The following is a 21,227-nucleotide window of genomic DNA, read 5'->3' on the forward strand; positions in this document are numbered from 1 at the left end:
TTTTGTACATGATGAGTGCAAGATAAGTGGAACCTATGAGAATCCTACAGAATAGTTTCTGTCCTCACACATTTTTAGCAATATGCTAATCTGTCTTGCACACCCCAAAATGCAGCACTTCATACGTGGCACCAAAACAACATGTGGGTAAGTCGAGGTAGAGGCCAGGTTCTTTGGCCCAACAGAAGCTGAGACAGTATCCAGTCCAGGAGAATATTAGGAGGGCTCATCATCGACCCTTTCTTGATTTTTGGAGTGTCCTTGCCTCTAGAAATGATCAGCACATTGGTTTAGTAGATGAAGAATGAAGGAGGCTGATTATATTCTGTTCCTCAATAAGCCAGTGTAGTAATCTGTTTTCACACTGCTGATAAAGACATACCTGAGACTGGGCAATTTACAAAAGGAGAGGGTTTACTGGACTTACAGTTCCATATGGCTGGGGAGGCCTTACAATCATGGCAGAAGGCAAGGAGGAGCCAGTAATGTCTTACATGGACGGCAGCAGGCAGAGAGAGCTTGTGCAGTGAAATTCCCATTTTTAAAACCATCAGATCTCACGAGACTCATTCATTATCACAAGAACAGCACAGGAAAGACCTGCCCCCACCGTTCATTCATTTCCCACCAGGACACTCCCACAACATGTGAGAATTATGGGAGCTATAAGATGAGATTTGAGTGGGGACACAGCCAAACCATATCAGCCAGTATTATCAAAAAGCACAAGGAGTCACTATGATGTAATGAATCATTTGTTTAAACAAACTTACTATTCTCATATCTATATCTACCTACTTATCTACCTACATATCTAAACAAAAGTTGTTTTCACCCTTTAATCACAACTGCAAGAAACTATATACAGCCTATGGTGTCTGTTCTTGCTGAAAGTCTTAAAATACCCATATTTTGATATTGCTTTCAAATCTATGATCCCTCAGCATCTTCTATGCAATTAATGCTCTTTATGCTTAATTTCTCTCCCAGCCCCTCCTCTGGGAACATGTAGGGGGCAGTAACTATTTTCTCATTTCCTTATTCCTGGGGCTTCTCTGTCACATGTCCTCATGAGTAAATCTTTTCACCTTGCACACAAGCTGTTTCTCCTCCCACATCCAATTCTCTCTTGCTGACACATGCTGCTATATGTGCTTTCACAGGTGCATCTACTGCTATTACAGGGTCCAGGTACTTCCACCAATATTAATGGCTTGGTACCCCTGAGATTCTGATGAGGTACTCTATTCTCAGAGGTCCTCATTAAAGAGAAGCTATCCCATTCTGTGTGTAGAAAGGAAGAGAATGCCCTTTCACTCTTGGGCTACCTTCTGTTGCATGTGTATTGAGCAGAGATAACATACTCCCCACCAACACTCATTCTCCATAGTCTTCCATAGTAGACAACTGTAGCTTCAAAGTGGCTACTCAGCTAGAGACTACATGTCTTCAGCCCTTTATGTAACTAGTTAGCAATGTGACTAGCTATTATCAATGGCATGATAGCAGAAGGGATGCACACCTCTTTTGGACCAAAGCTTTTTAAAAGTGGAAGCTGTTTTCCACATTGTCTTTTCCTTCCCTAGTTAAAGGCAGATCCAGACAATGGAAGGAGCATGTGTCCCTGAGTTGTCATAAAGAGAAGATCCAACAAGGAAGTAGGAACAGCTCTCTTGGAGAGGTTATATGAGCAACAAATGAGCCTGTATATTGTTTGGGTCACTAGATATATGGGGGGTTGTTACATCTGTTTAGCCTATTCTAACTACGTTGCTATTGGTAGCAATGCAATGGGCCCTGTATCACTTTATCTTGCACTTACTAGTTAAATCAGTTCTTCCAACATCCAGTCACTACCTAATGCTTCTGCTAGTGCTATTATGGCTATTTAAGGCTATCGAATCTAGTCTTAAATGCCTGAGGTATTAGTATTTGGCCAATTTTGTATACCCAGACCCTTGCAATGAGCTTGTTCCCAAGAAGATGTCAGATGTGTCCAAACATGTGGAACTCAACATAAACTGGAGGCTAAGACCTCATCTCAGTTACACCTCCATCTATTTTACTTTCAGGCAGTTTGTCACAACCTTGATTCTTGGATAACTCCCAACTAAGATTAATTTTTCCCTTCTTTTGCCATTTATACCCCAGGACCTTTGTTCCTGTCTTTGTAAGTCTCATCCTCTACAATCTCAGAATAATCGGATATTACTCAATTTACCAGCTCTATGAGAAATATTACTACTAAACTTCCCTAATTCTCTAAAAGAGAGACCATGTGGCTTGTGCCAAGACCTTTATGTCTCTATTGAAGCTCTGGGAAAACTCCCCTCTTTTGACATCCTTCACCACCTCAGTGTATACATCCGATATCCATGGATTGTACTATTCATGGTCAGGTTTCGCATAAGCTAAGGAAACTTATGCATTAATTATTTTTTTCTATTTGTACACTTTAATATTTGAGTCATACAAAATATAAGAATATTCTTCAGGAAAGTTCACACGATGACTTTTGGACGTGTTATGGTAATTAATGACAAATACCTAATTTTGAACAGAGGGGACATCATTAATGAACTGCAGAAAAAATGGTACATTATGCAGAGAAAGTATATTCTGTTCAAACTTTAAATGTATTTTTTAAAAATTATCACTTCAGTAGAACAATCCATTTTCATGAGTAGGGTCTCTGTTCCTTATTATTCCATCTTCCATAGGTCAGACCTAGAAATGCTTCCTTCACTGATGCCTTTCCCTTTCATCTAATTCATTTCAACCTCAGTCTCCTTTCTTATTAATCTATTTTTAAATATCTCGTCATCATTTCTTTCTGTTCTGGTGCTATTGCAGTAACCTATTGATGCTTTGCTGAGCAGTACAGTCTGCTATTCTTCTCTCTTTTTATATAATTACAACTATATTTTTGGTTTTCAGGCAACTTTTTAATTCCCTTATTTGTTGTTTTTATTTCCTTTTAAAAATGACTATTAGGTCATATACTCTAATTTTAAAGATAGAGCCTAGGGCACAATTCAAGCTTAACTTAGTTTGGACAACTTGGAAAACCACTTGCTTTTAAGATGAGATTCAGAGGATGGAGCAAAGTAAACCCATAGCTGACCAAGTGTATACATGTGCTCGTGAGTACACACTCACACCTCTCCCACCCCCATCTACATTCAGCTTCTTTGGTCTACACGTCTTTGATAGACAGTGTTCTGACTCCTTGGTTATCAAAAAGTGGTTCACAGACTGGCAGCAATTGCATCACCTGGGAACTTTCACAAACATAAAATCTGAGCCCCAACCCCAAACTTCCTGAATCAGAATCTGTCTTTTAAAAAGATACCTAGGATAGTCACATGTGCATTAAAAGTTTGAGGACTACTCTAGCTGACGGCCACCATCTTGACTATGGTGGCTGAACCCCCATGGCTTCCTCAGCTCAACCGAATAACAAGCAAAGTAAAAGGGAGAGAAGGTAGCAGGGATGAAAAAAGGAAGTCTCAAATAAGAAAGCACTCAGACAATATTTCTTGAATGCATTCTACATGAGTCAGGCCATATGCTAGGGACTTTGACTCGTCTCCCTACCTTATCACCATCACCTGTGGAGGTGGCTATAGCAGGAACTCTGGGAATACCAGCAAATATGTGGAGGAGTGGGGTCAGTGCAGGGAAACGATGGAGACAAACAGCTCACTCCCACCTTGGGTCAGGAGCAGACTGAGATCTCTAGATGTATGCACTTTAGGTGTGGATCCAAAGACCCTTCTCCAGATACGTCAAAGTACCGATAGAGGCATCATCTAGGCCTGGGACTCTATTTGATTGATCTGAACTTAAGTCACACTAGATGAGGAAATGAAAAAGGACAGTTAACCTCCAACTCAGGATGCATATCAAGTAACTCATGCATTAAGTTCAAGCAAACAAGAGGGAAGTGCAGTGGCATCCTGGAAAACTCACATTATGTGTACCTGAACTAATAACCAAGCCTATTTATAAGACAGACTTCTTTTCCATGGTGAAGTAATTATCATCTTTTTTGGTTCATGTATCCCTTTTGGATCTGATTAAAGTACTGAAAGCTCTCACCCTCAAAAAGAGAGACAAAAGAAAAAAAAGAGAAAAATACACAGACTTAACAATTGTATGACACAGACATAAATTGTATCCTACTCAATTTATACAGACATAAACTGTATACCCACATAGTAACCCAAGGGATCCAAGGATTCCATGTTAGTTACTCCTCAATAATCATTATTACTCTTCAGTTTCCTCTCTCCTATTAATAATAGTACTGTGCCTTAGATGTTCTCTGTGTCTTGACTTTGGCATTAGTATTTTTAGGATTCAGTGATGCAGAGCATTACTTTATGCCCCTCTCAAGATTTTGGCATTCAAATAAGGAAGAATTACAACATTTCTTATGGAAGAATAAGGCAAACATGCCATATTTTATGAGACTGGATAGAGTTTCAAATGACAAGTGCCAGAGGGAAAGTTCCCTTCCAGAACACAGAGCGCACGACACAGTCACTCAGGCCATTTGGGGCTGGCTTCATTCCTGAGTTATTATAACAAAATGAAACTTGAACTACGGCCTAATTTCCTTTTGTGCTCCCTAGTATTATTAAGGATTGAAATTGCATGAATTTTTTTAAATGTCCTTGAATTCAATTTTGCAGCTTATAATTTTGACACTGTTGACAATTTCTTTAGTGTGTGTTCTGTTATCCTATTGACAATGTCTGGAAACATTTTTAGAAATCTTTTATAACATTATTTAGGCAAGGTAGACTTGACACAATATCTCCACATGTAATGATAATCCATAAACTTTGTCTCTGTACTTGGAGCATGAGAAAATAATAAAAATTAAGGTAACATATGAATGTGATTTAAAGATAAACAATGTCAGGTTTTAAAGTCAGAAAACAGTTCTATCATTCTTATTCACATTCCTATTCTTATGTGTAATTCTCTCTGGCTATATATCAGGTTGAATGAAAATTCTCCTTTATTTCTGACTATAAAAGTTATAAATAAAGCAGATTTGGAAAGATAAAAAAAAGTTTATATAAAAGGAAAAATGTTTTAAAACGAAAAAAGTTAACATTTTAAAGCATGTCTTTCCTTCCATATATATTTAAAATATATTTTTGCACTTGGAAACAAAACAAAACATGCTTTCTCTCTTCTTCGTCCCTCTTCCTTCCCCTACTCTAATTTCTGAGGTTTGAGTCAATTTTGTAGCAGGTACCAGTACTTTCTTTCTTTTTAATGTAAAATAATATTCCATTGTGTGATTATACTATATTTTATTTATTCATTCAGCAGTTGATGGACATTCTGACTGTTATAAATAATGTGGCATTGACATTTACCAATAAGATTTTATGAGGATATATGGTATACACAGAGGAGTGAAACTTCTGGGTCATATGGTAATCCATCTTTAATATTTTGAGAAACACCAAGCCATTTTCCAAAGTCGGTGCACATTTTACATTCTCATAAGTAGTCTGTGAGAAGACTCCAATTTCTCCACATCCTCACCAACTTTTGTTTTTGTCTGTTTTTTTGTTTTGTTTTGTTTAAGTTGTTATCATCCCACTGGTTGGGAAGTGGGCATGCACAGTGGTTTCGATGTGCATTTCTCTGATGACTAATAATGTCAAAAATCTTTTTATGTGCTTGTTGGCCATTTTATATCTTCTTTGGAGAAATAACTATTCAGATTATTTGCCCATTTTAAAATTGAGTTGTCTTTTGATTATTCACTTCATGTTCTTCATATATACTAGAAAAGCCTCTTATCAGATATATGTTTTGCAAATATTTTCTTCATTATAACATATTTATTATATGCTTTGCGACTAATTCTTTGAGTTGTTTATTTCACTTTCTTGTTGGTGTCCTCTGAAATATTAATTCTAATGAAGTCCAATTTATACATTTTTTCTTCTGTTTCTTAGGCGTTTGGTGTCACATCTGAAAGGCCACTGGCTAATCCAAGGACATGAAGATTTTCATCTATATTTTCTTATCAAGATTTTATAGTTTTAGCTTTTATATTCAATATTTTGTTTAATTTGAATTACTTTGTTTATATGTGAGGTGAGGTAGGAGTCCAACTTCATTATTTTGCATATAAAAACACAGTTGTCCCAGGACCATTTGTTAAAACGACTCCATTGAACTGTCTTGGCACTGTTGTCAAAAATCAATTGACTATAAATATGAGGGCCTATTTCTAGACTCTCAATTCTATTTCAGTGAATATGTGTATATGTCTATCTTTATCCCAGTACCATACTGTCTTGATTATAGTAAATTTTGAAACTGGGAAGGGTGAGTTTTCCAACTCTTCTTTTACAAGGTTATCTTGGACGTTTTTGAGTCCCATGAATTTCATACAAACTTTAGGATCCTCTGGTCAATGTGTGCAAAGAAGTAAGGTGGGCATTTAACAAAGATTACAATAAATCTATAGATCAATTGGAGAGTGTTGTTAATTTAATAATACTAAGTCTTCTGATACATGAGCATTGAGTGTCATTCTATTTATTTAGTGCTTTAATTTATTTCAGCGATGTTTTATGGTTTTCAGAATATAATTTTGCACTTCTTTTACTAAATGTTTTTCTAAATATTTTAATCTTTTGGTGATATTTTAAAAGAATTTTTCTTAATTTTATTTTCAGATTGTTCAGTGGAAATATATAGAAATATAATTGATCTTTGTTTATTGATATTGTACTCTGCAACCTTGCTGAATTTATTAGTTTTTTTTTGTTTTTGTTTTTTTGTTTTTTTTTGTTTTTTGTTTTTTGTTTTTGATGGAGTCTTGCTCTGTCACCCAGGCTGGAGTGCAGTGATGTGGTCTCGGCTCACTGCAAGCTCCATCTCCCGGGTCCACGCCATTCTCTTGCCTCAGCCTCCTGAGTAGCTGGGACTACAGGCACCCGATACCATGCCTGGCTAATTTTTTGTATATTTAGTAAAGACGAGGTTTTCACCGTGTTAGCCAGGATGGTCTTGATCTCCTGACCTCCTGATCCGCCTGCCTCGGCCTCCCAAAGTGCTGGGATTACAGGCATGAGCCACTGCGCCCAGCCTGAATTTATTAGTTTTAATACTTTTGAATTAATTCCTTAGGATTTTCTATCTATAAGATACAAATAACTTCTCTTTTTCCAATCTGAATGTTTTTTATTTCATTTTCTTGGCTAGAACTTTCAGTATATTGTTAGGTGGAAGTGATAGCAGGTGATATTGTGATCTTGCTTTTGATCCTAGGAAAAAAGCATCTAGTTTCTCACTGAAATATTTGGATATATTAGTATTTTCAGCCCTCTACTTGTTATTTGTATATCTCTAAATAACATACCTAATTAATAGCTAATGACTTTCTACTTGAAAGTTAGAGAAATTAATGCATATTTACCTTTTTCTATTTCTCTTTTTTATTCATAATTTCTAAATTTATATCTATCCATCCATCTATAGAGAATCAATTTTATAGCATTTATCTTTCATTTTACAGCCATTATATCATATATCCTTTGACTATGGATTGAACCTTATACTTAATATAAACTCACTGTATTATGTTCACATGAAAATTATTCAGTACAAAACACAAAATTGTGATTTGATCTTAAATAAAATTGAATTATTAAACACCTATGTAAGGAAACTATCCTTGAAGACCATAAAGACCAATGGATACTTTGAAAATATATTTTGACTTATGTATTTATTTCTTTGGATCATAGCTATTTGTCATTTCCTTTGTTTAACGTTGTCCCCAGTCTTACATTCCTTTTTCACTTTGCATATTAAATATTTTAATATGGGGTTATGAATGGTAATATTTTGACCATCTATCAGTACAAAAAGAATCTTAACCTCATGTTGGTGCCATAGCTTGGACAGAACTGAGTAACAAGTTTTTCTTCAAAATGTCTTCTTTTGGAATTTTAAGGTAATTCTGAACTGCCTTCTAGTAACATTAAATTCCTAATGATGGTAATGTGACTCTCATTTCCTTGTATCTCTCTCTTTCTCTCTCTCTCTCTTTCTATATATATATACACACACACACACATATATATATGCACAAATATATGTAGTATTTTATTTTGAATTAATAACAAATTATTTCTGTTTCCAAAGAAATCTGAGATAGTTACACTGGAGCAATATGTGTTCACTGTGTCCCCACCCAAATCTCATCTTGAATTGTAGTTCTCATAATTCCCATATGTCGTGGGAGGGACCAGGTGGAGATTATTGAATCATGGGGGCAGTTTCTCCCATCCTGTTCTCCTGATAGTGAGTTCTCACATGATCTGATGGTTTTATAAGGAACTTCCCCCACCCTCACTTGGCACTTCTCCTTGCTGCCACCATGTGAAGAATGATGTATTTGTTTCCCTTTCTGCCATGATCATAAGTTTACTGAGGCCTCCCCAGCCCTGAGGAAGTATAAGTCAATTAAACCTCCTTCCTTTATAAATTACCCAGTCTCAGGTTTGTTCTTATAGCAGAGTGAGAATGGATTAATACAGTAAATCAGTACCGGGTAGTGGGGCACTGCTGTAAAGACACCCAAAAAAGTGGAAGCAACTTTGGGACTGGGTAACAGGCAGAATCTGGAACAGTTCGGAGGGCTCAGAAGAAGGTAGGAAAATATGGGAAAGTTTGAAAGAGATTGGAGGGCTCAGAAGACAGAAAGATGTGGGAAAGTTTGGAACTTCCTAGAGACTTGTTGAATGGCTTTGACCAAAATGCTGGTAGCAATATGGACAATAAAGGCCAGGCTGAGGTGGTCGCAGCTGGAGATAAGGAACTTGTGGGGAACTGGAGTAAAGGTCCCTCTTGCTATGCAAAGAGGCTGGCAGCATTTTGCCCCTGCCCTAGAGATCTGCAGAGCTTTGAACTTGAAAGAGATGATTTAGGGTATCTAGTGGAAGAAATGTCTAAGCAGTAAGTGTTAAAGAGGAAGCGGAACATAAAAGTTTGAAAAATTTGCAGCCTGACAATGCAGTAGAAAAGAAAAACACATTTTCTGGAGGGAAATTCAAGTTGGCTGCAGAAATTTGCATAAGTAACAAGAAGTCAAATGTTAATCACCAAGACAATGGAGAAAGTGTCTCCAGGGCATGTCTCATCAGCCCCTCCCATCACAGGCCTGGAGACCTAGGAGGAACAAATTGTTTCATTGGCCCAGGGACCCCCCTGCTGTGTGCAGTCTAAGGACTTTGTGCCATGTCCCCACTGCTCCAGCCGTGGCTAAAAGGGGTCAACATACAGCTCAGACCATTGCTTCAGAGAATGGCAGCTCCAAGCCTTGACAGCTTCCACATGATATTGGGCCTGCAGGTGTGCAGAAGACAAGAATTGAGGTTTGGGAACGTCCACCTAGATTTCAGAGGATGTATGGAAACACCTGGATGTCCAGGCAGAGGATGTGCTGCAGGGGCAGAGCCCTAATGAAGTACCTCTGCTAAGGTAATGTGGAAGGGAAATGTGGGGTCAGATACCCACTGGGGTACTGCCTAGTGAAGCTGTGAGAAGGGGGCCACTGTCCTTCAGACCTCAGAGTGGTAGATTCACCAATCCCTTGCATTGTGTGCCTGGAAAAGCCACAGACACTCAATGCCAGCCTGTGAAAGCAGCCAGGAGGAAGGCTGTACCCAGCAAAGCCACAGAGGCTAAACTGCCCAAGGCCATGGAGCCACCTCTTGCATCAGCGTGCCCTGGATGTAAGACATGGAGTCAAAGGAGATCATTTGGTAACTCTGAGGTTTAATGACTGCCCCATTGGGTTTCAGACTTTCATGGGACCTGTAGGCCCTTTGTTTTGGCCAGTTTCTCTCATTTGCAATGCATGTATTTACCCAATGCCTGTACCCCTATTGTATCTAGGAAATAACTAACTTGCTTTTGATTTTACAGGCCAGTAGGCAGAAGGGATGTGGCTTGTGTCAAATGAGACTTTGAACTTGAACTTTTGAGTTAATGCCAGAATGAGTTAACACTTTGGGGGACTGTTGGAAGGGCATGATTTTGTTTTGAATGGTGAGGACATGAGATTTGGGAGGGGCCAAGGTGGGTTTGGCTGTGTTCCAACCCAAATCTCATCTTGAATTGTAGTTCCCATAATCCCCATGTGTTGCGGTAGGGACCAGGTGGAGATAATTGAATCATGGGGGCAGTTTCCCCCATCCTGTTCTCATGATAGTGAGTTAGTTCTCATGAAATCTGATGGTTTCAAAAGGGGCTTTGCCTGTTACTTGCTTGGCACTTCTCTCTTGCATGCTGCCATGTGAGACATGCCTTTGCTCTTCCTATGCTTTCTCCATGATTGTGAAGCCTTCCAAGCCATGTGGAATTGTAAGTCTATTAAATCTATTCTTCTGGCCAGGCGTGGTGGCTCATGCCTGTAATCCTAGCACTGTGAGAAGCCGAGGTGGGTGGGAGTTTGAGACCAGTCTGGCCAACATGGTGAAACTCCATTTCTACTAAAAATACCAAAAAAAAAAAAAAAAAAAAAAATTAGCCAGGTACGGGTGGTGAGCATCTGCAATTCCAACTACTCAGGAGCCTGAGGCAGAAGAATAGCTTGAACCCCAGAGGTGGAGGTTCCAGTGAGCCAAGATCATGCCACTGCACTCCAGCCTGGGTGACAGAGCGAGACTCTGTCTCTAAATAAATAAACAAATAAAAACCTCTTTTTCTTTACAACTTACTCTGTCTCAGGTGTTTCTTCACAGCAGTATAAAAATGGACTAATACATGGAGTATTCTAGTAAAACTTTAAAGAGTAATTAACACCAGTTCTGCATTTCTTATAGGAAAACAACAGGAAGGAAGATTTTGTAATTCATTTTATGAGAGTATTATCCTGATAACAAAATGAAACAAACACAATATATAAAAACAAAACCATAGAGCAATATTTCTTGTGAATGCAGATGTAAAATCCTTAGCAAAATTTTAGCAAATAGAATTTAACAATATATGAAAATAATTACACACAAAGATACACGCAAAGGTGGTTTTGTTCCAGGGATGCAATGCTGGTTCAACTTTTGAAAATCAAGCAATATATTCCACTTTATTAACAACTGAAAGAAAAAATGATCACATGATCATAATAATTGATGCAGAAATAGCAGCTGACAAAATTCAACACCTTTCATAAAAACCACTCTCAGAAAAACTAGGAATAGAGAAAAACTTCTCCAACTTAAAAAATAACAAGAGCTACAGCTAATATCCTGCTTATAAATGGTACAATCTTTCAAAATTCCATCCGATAATTTGATCCACTTTATAAGATGTTAAAGAAAGAAACCTAGAGCCAGTGGCATGCTGAAGTACTGTGCACTGGTTCATAAGAGCAGATTAAGTACATCTCTTCTGAATTCCATGTTCAGTGACACCTCACTGGTAGATTGAAATTGATTGTGGTGGGCTTTCTTTTTCTTAGTCAGTTGTTAATTATTTACAAGCACAGAACCACCCAAAGTTGTCTAGCATCCCTATAAAATGGACTTGAAATAGAAGTTTGCATTCAGAAAAATCAGGTTTCAATTTCTTGTAGATCTGAATGGTGAAATGGAAAGACAAATCTGATGCACTGTAACTCAAATAGGTTAGACATATAACTGAGATTCTTGGAGGTAAAACTATAGTTTACAGTCTTCCTATACTATATAACAAAGCTCTTGACCTTAGATTTTCAGGGAGAAAAACTGTTCTGCAAGTGAAAATTTACATAATGCTCAGATTATTGTAATGACCATCTTAAATGACAATCTAACTATAAGAACAGTGCTTAGAGAATCTCTCTTTATTCATTCAACATTTATGTGACAAATACGTATTGGGGGCTTTTTATATGACCAAAACTGTTCTGTTTATGTTGGACAGAGAGAAAAGAAGTAAACAAATAAATTAATTTCACAAAGTCTGTAATGAGAATAACATGGGATGATGTAAAAGACTTGAGAATGTTTTGTAATTGAGTGGTCAGCAAAGATATCTCAAAATATAATATATCAATATTTGAATGATAAGCAAAAGATAGCCATGCCGAAAACTCAGGGTAGATGTGTAAAAATGAGATATAATTTAAAGATATAGTCAGAGTTTACTAATTAATATATGTAAAACTGTAGTATGACTTTCTGAGAAAATAGTCCCTCAATATTGTAAAATAAAAATAGTAGAAATTGTCTTTATTAATAATTTTTCTACTCTTCAGCTTTCTAATGAAGCATATAATGCCCCCTTATTAACACATGATGGTTACTCTGAAGGTCTTTGAATCCATATTTTGTCTTGGTTTATATTTATCTTTTGTTTGGGAAAGCAATTTTTAAGGAATTCTCAAAATTATATGAGAAAGATATTTTGTCTTGTATGTATTATGTTCACAATATAACTTTTTAACAAATGTTCTATAACTGGATTGTGGTTGATGCTCCTAGCCTTACTTATTTATAACAGAATATACAATTGTTAAAAATTAATACAGTCATTGAATTGATTCTTCAAAGTAAATTTCTCCTTTACCAATTTTCACAATTTTCACTTATTAGTATTATCAGAACAGGTAAAAATTTCAACTTAAATAAGAAGCTTGTTTTTCTGCTTGAGGTAGGATTCATGAACCGAGGTTAGTTAGAATCTGTGTGCATGTAGGCTAGACATCAATATTTGTGATGGAAGTAATAAAAATGTTTTAAAATTATAAAAAATCCATTGTACTTTTAAGAGGGAAAGTTAGACTAAGAAATTTAGAAGCAGGGCTATCATAATTTCCATTTGGCTCTAAGTGTAAGTGACTTTTGCTATACGATCTTCTATGGAATTTTTGGAGAAACTATTCTTGTTTATTTATATTGTGTATTAATATTAATTCACCAATAATTCTAAGACATATACCCCAATTTACTTGGAACCTCTACCCTTCGATGTTTTGACATTTGTAAAATTAAAACTAAAATAAGCCTTTTTATATGCAAAGGACCACCAAACTAGTGCTATATTTCATGTCCATACTAAAAGTTGCACAGGAACAACCATCTCTTTGAAATGCAAATGCACATAGAGGATTTCCTGGTAAATGCAGTCTTCAATTCTGCTAGTTTAATAACATCCAAATACGTTTCTGGCAGACAGAGTAATCCTTTACCTTAAATACTCAGAAAAACTCACCTGATCGCAAAGAATGCTACCATTTCTAGCACCAACTTTATCACAGTCACAGGGTTTGCAAACATCTATGGCTGAAGGATCTGCACCAACTTGTCGGAAAAAGTAATCCTTGCACAGCTCACAGTTCCTTCCTGCATCAGGGAAAGGTTATGCATTATGACTTCTAATTCATTAAAATCAGCTGCATAATTCAAAATTAAAGACTGTATTCCTTTGAGGGAATTCTATAATTTTTGGGACGTCCATTTTAATGCACCTTTCATCTCTACCTGCCAATTTAGTGATCCAGAGCATATGAAACAATGAACCTGTTACAAACTGTGCTTTACTTCATTAAACTCCCATCTGTTATATAATACCACACTTCTAAAAAGCTGTGCTTTATAGGGGCCCATACATTTGGAAAGAGTTTGTTCCTAAACTTAAAACTTTATGTCTAGGACCAGGCATTTTATCTAAATTCAATACAGTATGAGAAATTTCTACATATGTGGTAGATGATACTTCTATAATAAGAAGCAAGTAGGTATGTAGTACTGGAAATATTTTTCTGGAACTCAATCATGTAAAATGGGAGACTTCTCTTAATATAATTTATTATTCTGTAGTTAACACAATTAAAAACAAATGATTATGTTAGTGGCCATTATTTTTCATTTCAAAGATTGAAATAGAAATTCATTATATTTAGATATACCAAGTACTTTTTATATTAAACACTAGAATAGCCTGGCATATTAGATATATCAGGTAATTCCTATAGTTTATAATTTATAATTGCAAATTTCCCTTGCTATATTATGTAATAAAAAAACCCCTAAACTACAAGGAGTTTCTAAAGTTAACATGAGTAGTATATAAGATAATTGAAATAAGCTGAAATAAAACTTAAGGCTATCAATTTCCCCTTTAAACATGACGTAATTTGCTCAAAAAAATGTTGAAATTGGCCCAATATTAGAAGACTACAGAAATAATCAAGTGAAAACTCATATTCTGATAGATATTGACTATTGGGCTAATTAAAAATTAAACTGATTTATAATATTTCTAGACTATTTCCATTTACATATGCTGTTGACTCCCAAATCTATACCTCCAATTTAGAAATTCTCTTTTATTTATCAATTAATGAATATTTATTGTGTGATTACCATGTACCAAATACTGTGCTAAGTGCTGTGCAACATAGTAGTGAACTAAATACACAATACTCATTGCATCTCTTTCACAAAGCTCTCTTACAGTCTAGGAAGTAAGAGGAATCTTAACTAAATAATACTAGGAGTAATACACATTTATAAACCATGATAAACATAGTTGTCACTAACATGTATAAATGATTCTGATCTTCTCTAAAGCATCACGAGAGGATTTCCTTGAAGAAAAGAGCTTCAGAACTGTGTTTCCAACTGCCGCCAGGAGTTTCTCCCATGTCTCTTGGAAACAGAGTGAACATATCCACAACAGAACTTGCCATATTCTCCCTCATCTCAATCCTCCTGTATTTTCTATCTCAATGGCTGGCACCAACGTTGAGCCTACTGCTCAAGCTAGTATGTAATGCTAAGTATCAGTCTTGGCTCTCCTTCCTGCCCTTGCCTCCACTCTGCTCACAAAACACTCACTTTTTTATCCTAAATATCTTTTGGATCTATTTCTCTCTATCCACACCATTGAAATGTATTCTGACATTATTTCTTACCTGGACTATTGCAGCACCTCACTAACTGGTTTTCACCAATCACTCTAACCCTCTGCAATCCATTTTTCACTTTATAACCTGGTGTATCTTTTAAAAACAAGTAACTGATTATGCCCTTTTCCCATATAAAACCCTTAAGTGTCTTCTCCTTGACTGTAGATAAAAGCCAAAGGCTTTATCATGGCTCCAGAGTTCTCTATGATCTTGCCCTGCCTTCCTTCCTAGTATCTCTTCTTACCACCAGCCATTTGCCCAGTTTTTCAAAGGTGTCACATTTCTCTCTCCTCTAGGCCACTGCACAAAATGTTTCCCTAATTGTAAGCCTTAGTTCACCATCCTAATCCTTCAACTGGTTAACTCCAACTGTACTTGCCCTATCTTAGCAATCATCAGACAACTTTGTAATCATTCCTTTCAATAGTCTGTCTTTCCCACTGTACAATAACCCAAAGACAGACAATTCATCGTCTTATTCATCTTCATGTCCCCAGCACCTACCCAAGATCTTGTAATATTTAAGTTATCAATAATCAGCTAATAAACGGATTCATGCTTAGGAGTACCACTTTGAAACCCATCAGATATATGCTATTATATTTTACAAATTCAGATGTTGGCCATTTCTTGCCATTCAAGAAAAGGATGGTATTTTTCAATGACTAGTCAAATGCTTTGTAGTTTTAGAACAGGACTTTGATTATCATGATCTCTATTTAATTAGTGTTTTCAAAAAGAGTATTCTCAGATTACCAGTGTCCATGACAAATCTGAATGAATGTAATCTCCACATGAGAATCCAGACATAAAGGACAATAAAGGGGACAAAAGGAAATTTATTTTAAGGATATTTGTTCAAAGTAAGCATTCCTGAGTTATTCTAAATATGGTTGTGGTTTAGTCAAATGGTGTGAACTCTTTAAAAAACAAAACAAAATAAAATAACAACAACAACAAAATCCTTTTCCTGAGAAGATATAGTTTAAGCCTAGAGTGCTATTTCTGAAAACTACCTAGTGATTTGGAAATAGAAAGATTTGGTGAACCAGCTTTGGTTTTCAAACTTAACAGTATGAAAGTACATTCTTAAATAATATAGCAATAACATAATTTAAAATAATATCCATTGTAGATAGAAGCACACAGGCCTCCAAGACCAACTCAGGAATTTATTTGCTACTTACCTGTAGTGTTATGCTCACAATCATTACAAACTCCTCCTCCCCCTCTGAAGTGCTCAAAAGGAAATGGGTCTACAGAGACGTTGTAATAGCAGCTTTTGGAATGGCTGTTGCACTGACAACGTTTACAATTGAAAGCGTGAACTTGATCACCTTGGCGGAAAGGCTTGTCATTATAAAGAGGCAAGCAGCGATCACACTAGAACAAAAAGTATCAGAATAGTAAAGAAACTGAAAGCTAAGATTTCCTTCCATTTTATTGATAGGCTAGGCCTTTCACCAGACGTAAAGCACGTATCAGTGAGTAAAAAGTCAGCAATTATTTTGTTTGAAAAATATATTGTAAGTCAGAAATAGCATATTTATGGGCATAGTAGGGTGGAATTGTAAAAGCGATCATGCAAGCTTGAACCATGCAAAATGATCTTTTTTTTCTTAATTTTTAATTTTTGTGGGTACATAGTAGGTGTACGTATATATGGGCTACACGGGATGTTTTGAAAAAGACATACAATGCGTAATCATCACATCTTGGAAAATGGGATATCTATCCCCTCAAGTGTTTATCCTTTGTGTTACAAACATGCAAAGTGATCTTAACAATCAACAGGAAAGGTTATGATAGTTCTAAGACTTTGTAAAACTTCAACATGTTAAAAACTCCCCACTGCCAGTTATAAATGTAAGTAAATAAACCAGTAAAAACGACCATTTATTTAGTACTCTGTAATTTAAAACATTAAAAACCTGGAGAAGTTGTTTTACTCCTTTGTAAAATACTAAAAGTACTTTGAACAGTGCTTGCCTTCATCTCACCTACAACTTACCACACTGAACACAAGCATCATTTTTAAATTTTTTAAATTTTTTTTTATTTTTTTATTTTTTTCTGAGACGGAGTCTTACTGCGTCCCCCAGGCTGGAGTGCAGTGGCGCGATCTCGGCTCACTGCAAGCTCCGCCTCCCGGGTTTACACCACTACAGTAGTCCCAGCTACAGGTGCCCACCACCACGCCTGGCTAATTTTTTGTATTTTTAGTAGAGACGGGGTTTCACCGTGTTAGCCAAGATGGTCTCTATCTCCTGACCTCGTGATCCACCCGCCTCGGCCTCCCAAAGTGTTGGGATTACAGGCGTGAGCCACCGTACCCGGCCACATCTTTTCTATGCCTTGGTGAATTGCCACGCTCCTTTCTAAGTTTGAATCAGCTTCCAACATTTTAACTTTTATACTTTTAGTGTTGTGAAGTACCTGTGAGAATTCCTCTAATGTGAAGTGTTTGGGATGTCACTTCCTCCAGGACATCTTCACCCTATTCGTGGCAAGCACTTTCCTCACTTAGGTTAAGTTCACCTTTACTAAGAAGCTCTGATTACATGTTCAGAATCCCTCAATCCTCAGTAGTGAGTATTTCTTCTATGACTCCACTTAGGTGCAATTTGAGTTTTACTTCAAGTATTTTCTTTGTTTGCAGTGCTTTCCTCTTTGCTGTCCAAATCCTCTTCTTTTTTGAATATCTGTGTTTGTAAAGTGTCACTCGGGTTTATCACTCACAAGGAGGCAACGAAACCACACGCTTCTCTGTCTACGAATAAACTGAATAATAGATGTGTAGTGCACAATCACCAACAGATTTTGAAAAAAATAAACATGATTGGTCACTGACCACAATGTGCATCTCTTATTTTATGTGGTAATTTGTGGATTGCAGAGCCAGCAGCAATGTTTGTTTATGTAATTACTCACAGTAATATTCAATGTTACCTGACACTTGAGCTACATTGTTGGAGGACTGGTAGCATTTAACTAAACTATGGTAACTGATATTCATGCATATCAGAATTGTGTAAGGAGAGAACTGCCTGTATAACTGTAAGAAAAAATTTACTCAAATTACATAATAGATCTGTCACGTACTGAAACAAATAAAAAAACCTGGATATATGTTTTATAATTAATTATTTCAACTTTCTAATATAAATACAATTTATGGACAAAGCACAATTTTTTTCCATACATTTAAATAACAGTTCCACTGAACTGAGTTTAGTATAGCTATAGACATAAAAATGTATTCTTTATAAAATAAAGGCAGGAAGTAGAAAATTAAAAGCACTGTAATTTGACTAGCAAATGGTAAGTCAAAATGTCAACACGAGTCAATTTCTTTCAAATTTGTGTATGCATATATTTTTTCTTTACAAAATTATGAATATATGTGGGTATTGTGTTATTAAACATCATATATTTTGTATTACTACATAGTTTTGTATTATTAAACATCATGTATTTTGCTGCATTATTTCTTATATTTCTAAGATAACATTCAACCATTCTGCAATCATTACACATTTAGATTTTTTCCATTTTCTTTTGGGAATGGGGAGTGGATATATATCTAAGTATTACCTTAAGAAAATTATGAGATGAAATTACCTTATCAAAGCGTATAGACATTTTAAACATTTTGTTAAATATGGTCAAATTCCTTCTAGAAAAATTAAACTCATACTCACACCAGCAATATCTGAGAATGTCCATTTTCTTGTGTTCTGCCCATAATTGTTATATTTTCACTATTTTGATTTTAGATAATATGTCATTTACTGTTTTAGTATGTATGTCTTTGGATACTAGTAATGCCAAGCAATCTTCACCTAGTTCTTGGTTACATATAGTCCTTTTTGAGAAAATTGTTCATTTTTCTTTAGTATACTCTTTCTTAATTGACTTTAAAGATTTTATCAGATATTAGAATTTTCCTTTGCCTGTAAAATAGTGAAGATTTAGTTCATAATTTTAAATATACATTTATATTTACTTCCTTCCCCTACTTTATTGGCCAGAATTTTCAGCATAATAGTTAATTAATATAGTCTACTAGTGTGATAGGCATAATTATCTTTTTACTCATTTTAATGAAAATATCTATAATGTTATAGCTTTTATAGTATTTTTATTGATTTTACATAGACAATTTTTATCATTTTAAAGAAGAAATTGCTACTTCAAAACAACCAATATGGATTTTATGTAAAAAAAATAAAAAGTATATTGTCAGTTTTATTAAATGTTCTGACTTAATTGTTTGACCTATCAAATTGATAAATTATATAATAGGTTAGTAGGTTAACTGGAGTCTGTGGTTGCATTTTTTAATAAACCCAACATCATTAATAGTAAATAATGCCAAGTAAAAAAAAAATTAGGACTTTTACATTTATAATCATAAATAAGATTTAACTAGGTTTTTATAAAGACTTTTATTAAAATAAATACATCTTAGAATTTTAATAGGTAATTATATGTATTTGTATTTATAATGCTAATTTTAATATCTGAATGATCAAAAAATTCTCATTTTGCACGCACACTAAAACTATTACATTTTATCAAATTATATTTCATGTAAAGTACAATCAATTCAAGATAAGATTTATAAGAAGTAAATACCAAGATTTCTGAAAATCATTTTTCTCACTCTCCATTTGCTGTGAAATACTTAATGTGACTTCCCTAAGTGCCCAGCGTATGCCAGAGTTACATGTTAAATTATGAATCAGGAGAGTCAAACCATGTAAAGTAATGTCTCTCTGTTTATCCATAATAATGGTCCTTTGTTCTTTGTTTTATATTAACATTGTTAAAAACTATTTTCACATTGGGACAACAAAGGTTATTCTACTGCTCTATTTTAATATAGAATAAATAGTAATAAATATTTAGTATTTTAGAACAGTTTGACATATTTCATAATCATTATTGGAACATACACTTGTCAAAAGCATTTTTTTTTTTTGCCAGTATTTACTTTTCCCTGCTAGTTCAATTTCTTCATTTAACAATCTTAAAGGGAGAAGATAAAAAATAAGAATTTAGTTGTCTAGTGTGTTACTGTTTAATGGCATTCCAAAATTTTAACATGAAAATAAAATGAGTTTTTTCTACTTAGCTGGGGAGAGAGAAAAAGACAAAAAGGAGAAAAATAGTAAGAATGTAAACATTAGGCCACAATGTTTACATCGGGTAGTGCTACATTTTAATAATTTGCAAAAAATAATTCACCCTTTTGGCCATTTTACAATGGTCAAGTTAAACTCAATGGTCAATTAAAAATTTCACTGTAATATTATTTTTGGAGTGATAAAGATTCTTTTTCCCCACAGCCATTTGCAACCCTTTAGGCTAAGGTAGTTGTCCTTCCTCTCATCTCTCCGAGTACTCTATTAATACCTCAATCTTGCTCCTGTCAGTCTACTGAAATGATTGTCTTTTGTATATGTATCTTTCAGGAAACACAAGTTATTGACTTTATATTCTCTGTGTCATCCACGCATTAGGAGCATGATAGACAATTGCTAAGCTGTTAACTGACAATTCACAATTAATAATGATATTACTGTCCAAAGAAAGTTGTTCTTGAGGGAATTTAGAGAGGAGACAGAATGGGGACAATTCACAAACAAGGTGACATTTATGTAAAGTCTTCAGAATTGACTGTTATGTGATGATTTGCAATAAAAGCCACTTACAAATATAAAATGAAACTCACTTTATAAAAGAAGAATATGTGGCAACCATTAAAACATTGTCAGCTTTGGGTCTCTAGCCAATAAATTTAAAGTGGGGAAATTGACCTCTTTACATTTCCCTCATCAGCAATACCCATATGCAAATCAAATTTATTTCATAAAATCAAAAGTTAGAGATTTAGGTACAGGCTGGGAGTCAGACAGCTTACTTCTATTATTGGTGCTGCTGTTTACTAACCACAAAAAGGCCACTGTGAAAAGTAACATCAAATGCATACTCTCATGTGATGAGTATACTCTCATTTGATGAGTGTATACTCTGGTTACTATATTAAGCATTTAAAATGAGTTGTTTCATTGAATCCTTTAGGCCTGGGTGATACAATATCTCACATCTAATTTCTGTTTCTTGATTTGCCTGTGTTCTTGTGTAATTGCCTGTACCTCTTTAATTCTTATTTTTCTCACTCATAACATGACAGTAATAATACTCCTCTCATAAGGTTGCTGTAAAGACCAATCAATTATCAAAGTGCTTGTCACACAGTTGGCCCTCAGCAAACTTG

The 21,227-nt window shown here is 35.3% G+C and overlaps 1 protein-coding gene across 2 annotated transcripts in view; it reads right to left on the bottom strand.

Moving 5' to 3' along the window:
* LOC105493520 (usherin) overlaps positions 1 to 21,227 on the bottom strand; it is a 789,359-nt gene that overhangs the window by 640,465 nt on the left and 127,667 nt on the right. For both annotated transcript variants that reach the window (XM_024796490.2, XM_011761218.2), the window contains 2 exons: positions 16,132 to 16,327; positions 13,246 to 13,376 (listed from right to left, as the gene is read on the bottom strand). In XM_024796490.2, coding sequence (XP_024652258.2) covers positions 13,246 to 13,376; positions 16,132 to 16,327 — 327 coding nt within the window. The remainder of the gene's footprint in view (positions 1 to 13,245; positions 13,377 to 16,131; positions 16,328 to 21,227) is intronic.

The sequence above is a fragment of the Macaca nemestrina genome, chromosome 1, assembly GCF_043159975.1.
Source record: "Macaca nemestrina isolate mMacNem1 chromosome 1, mMacNem.hap1, whole genome shotgun sequence".
NCBI lineage: Eukaryota > Metazoa > Chordata > Mammalia > Primates > Cercopithecidae > Macaca > Macaca nemestrina.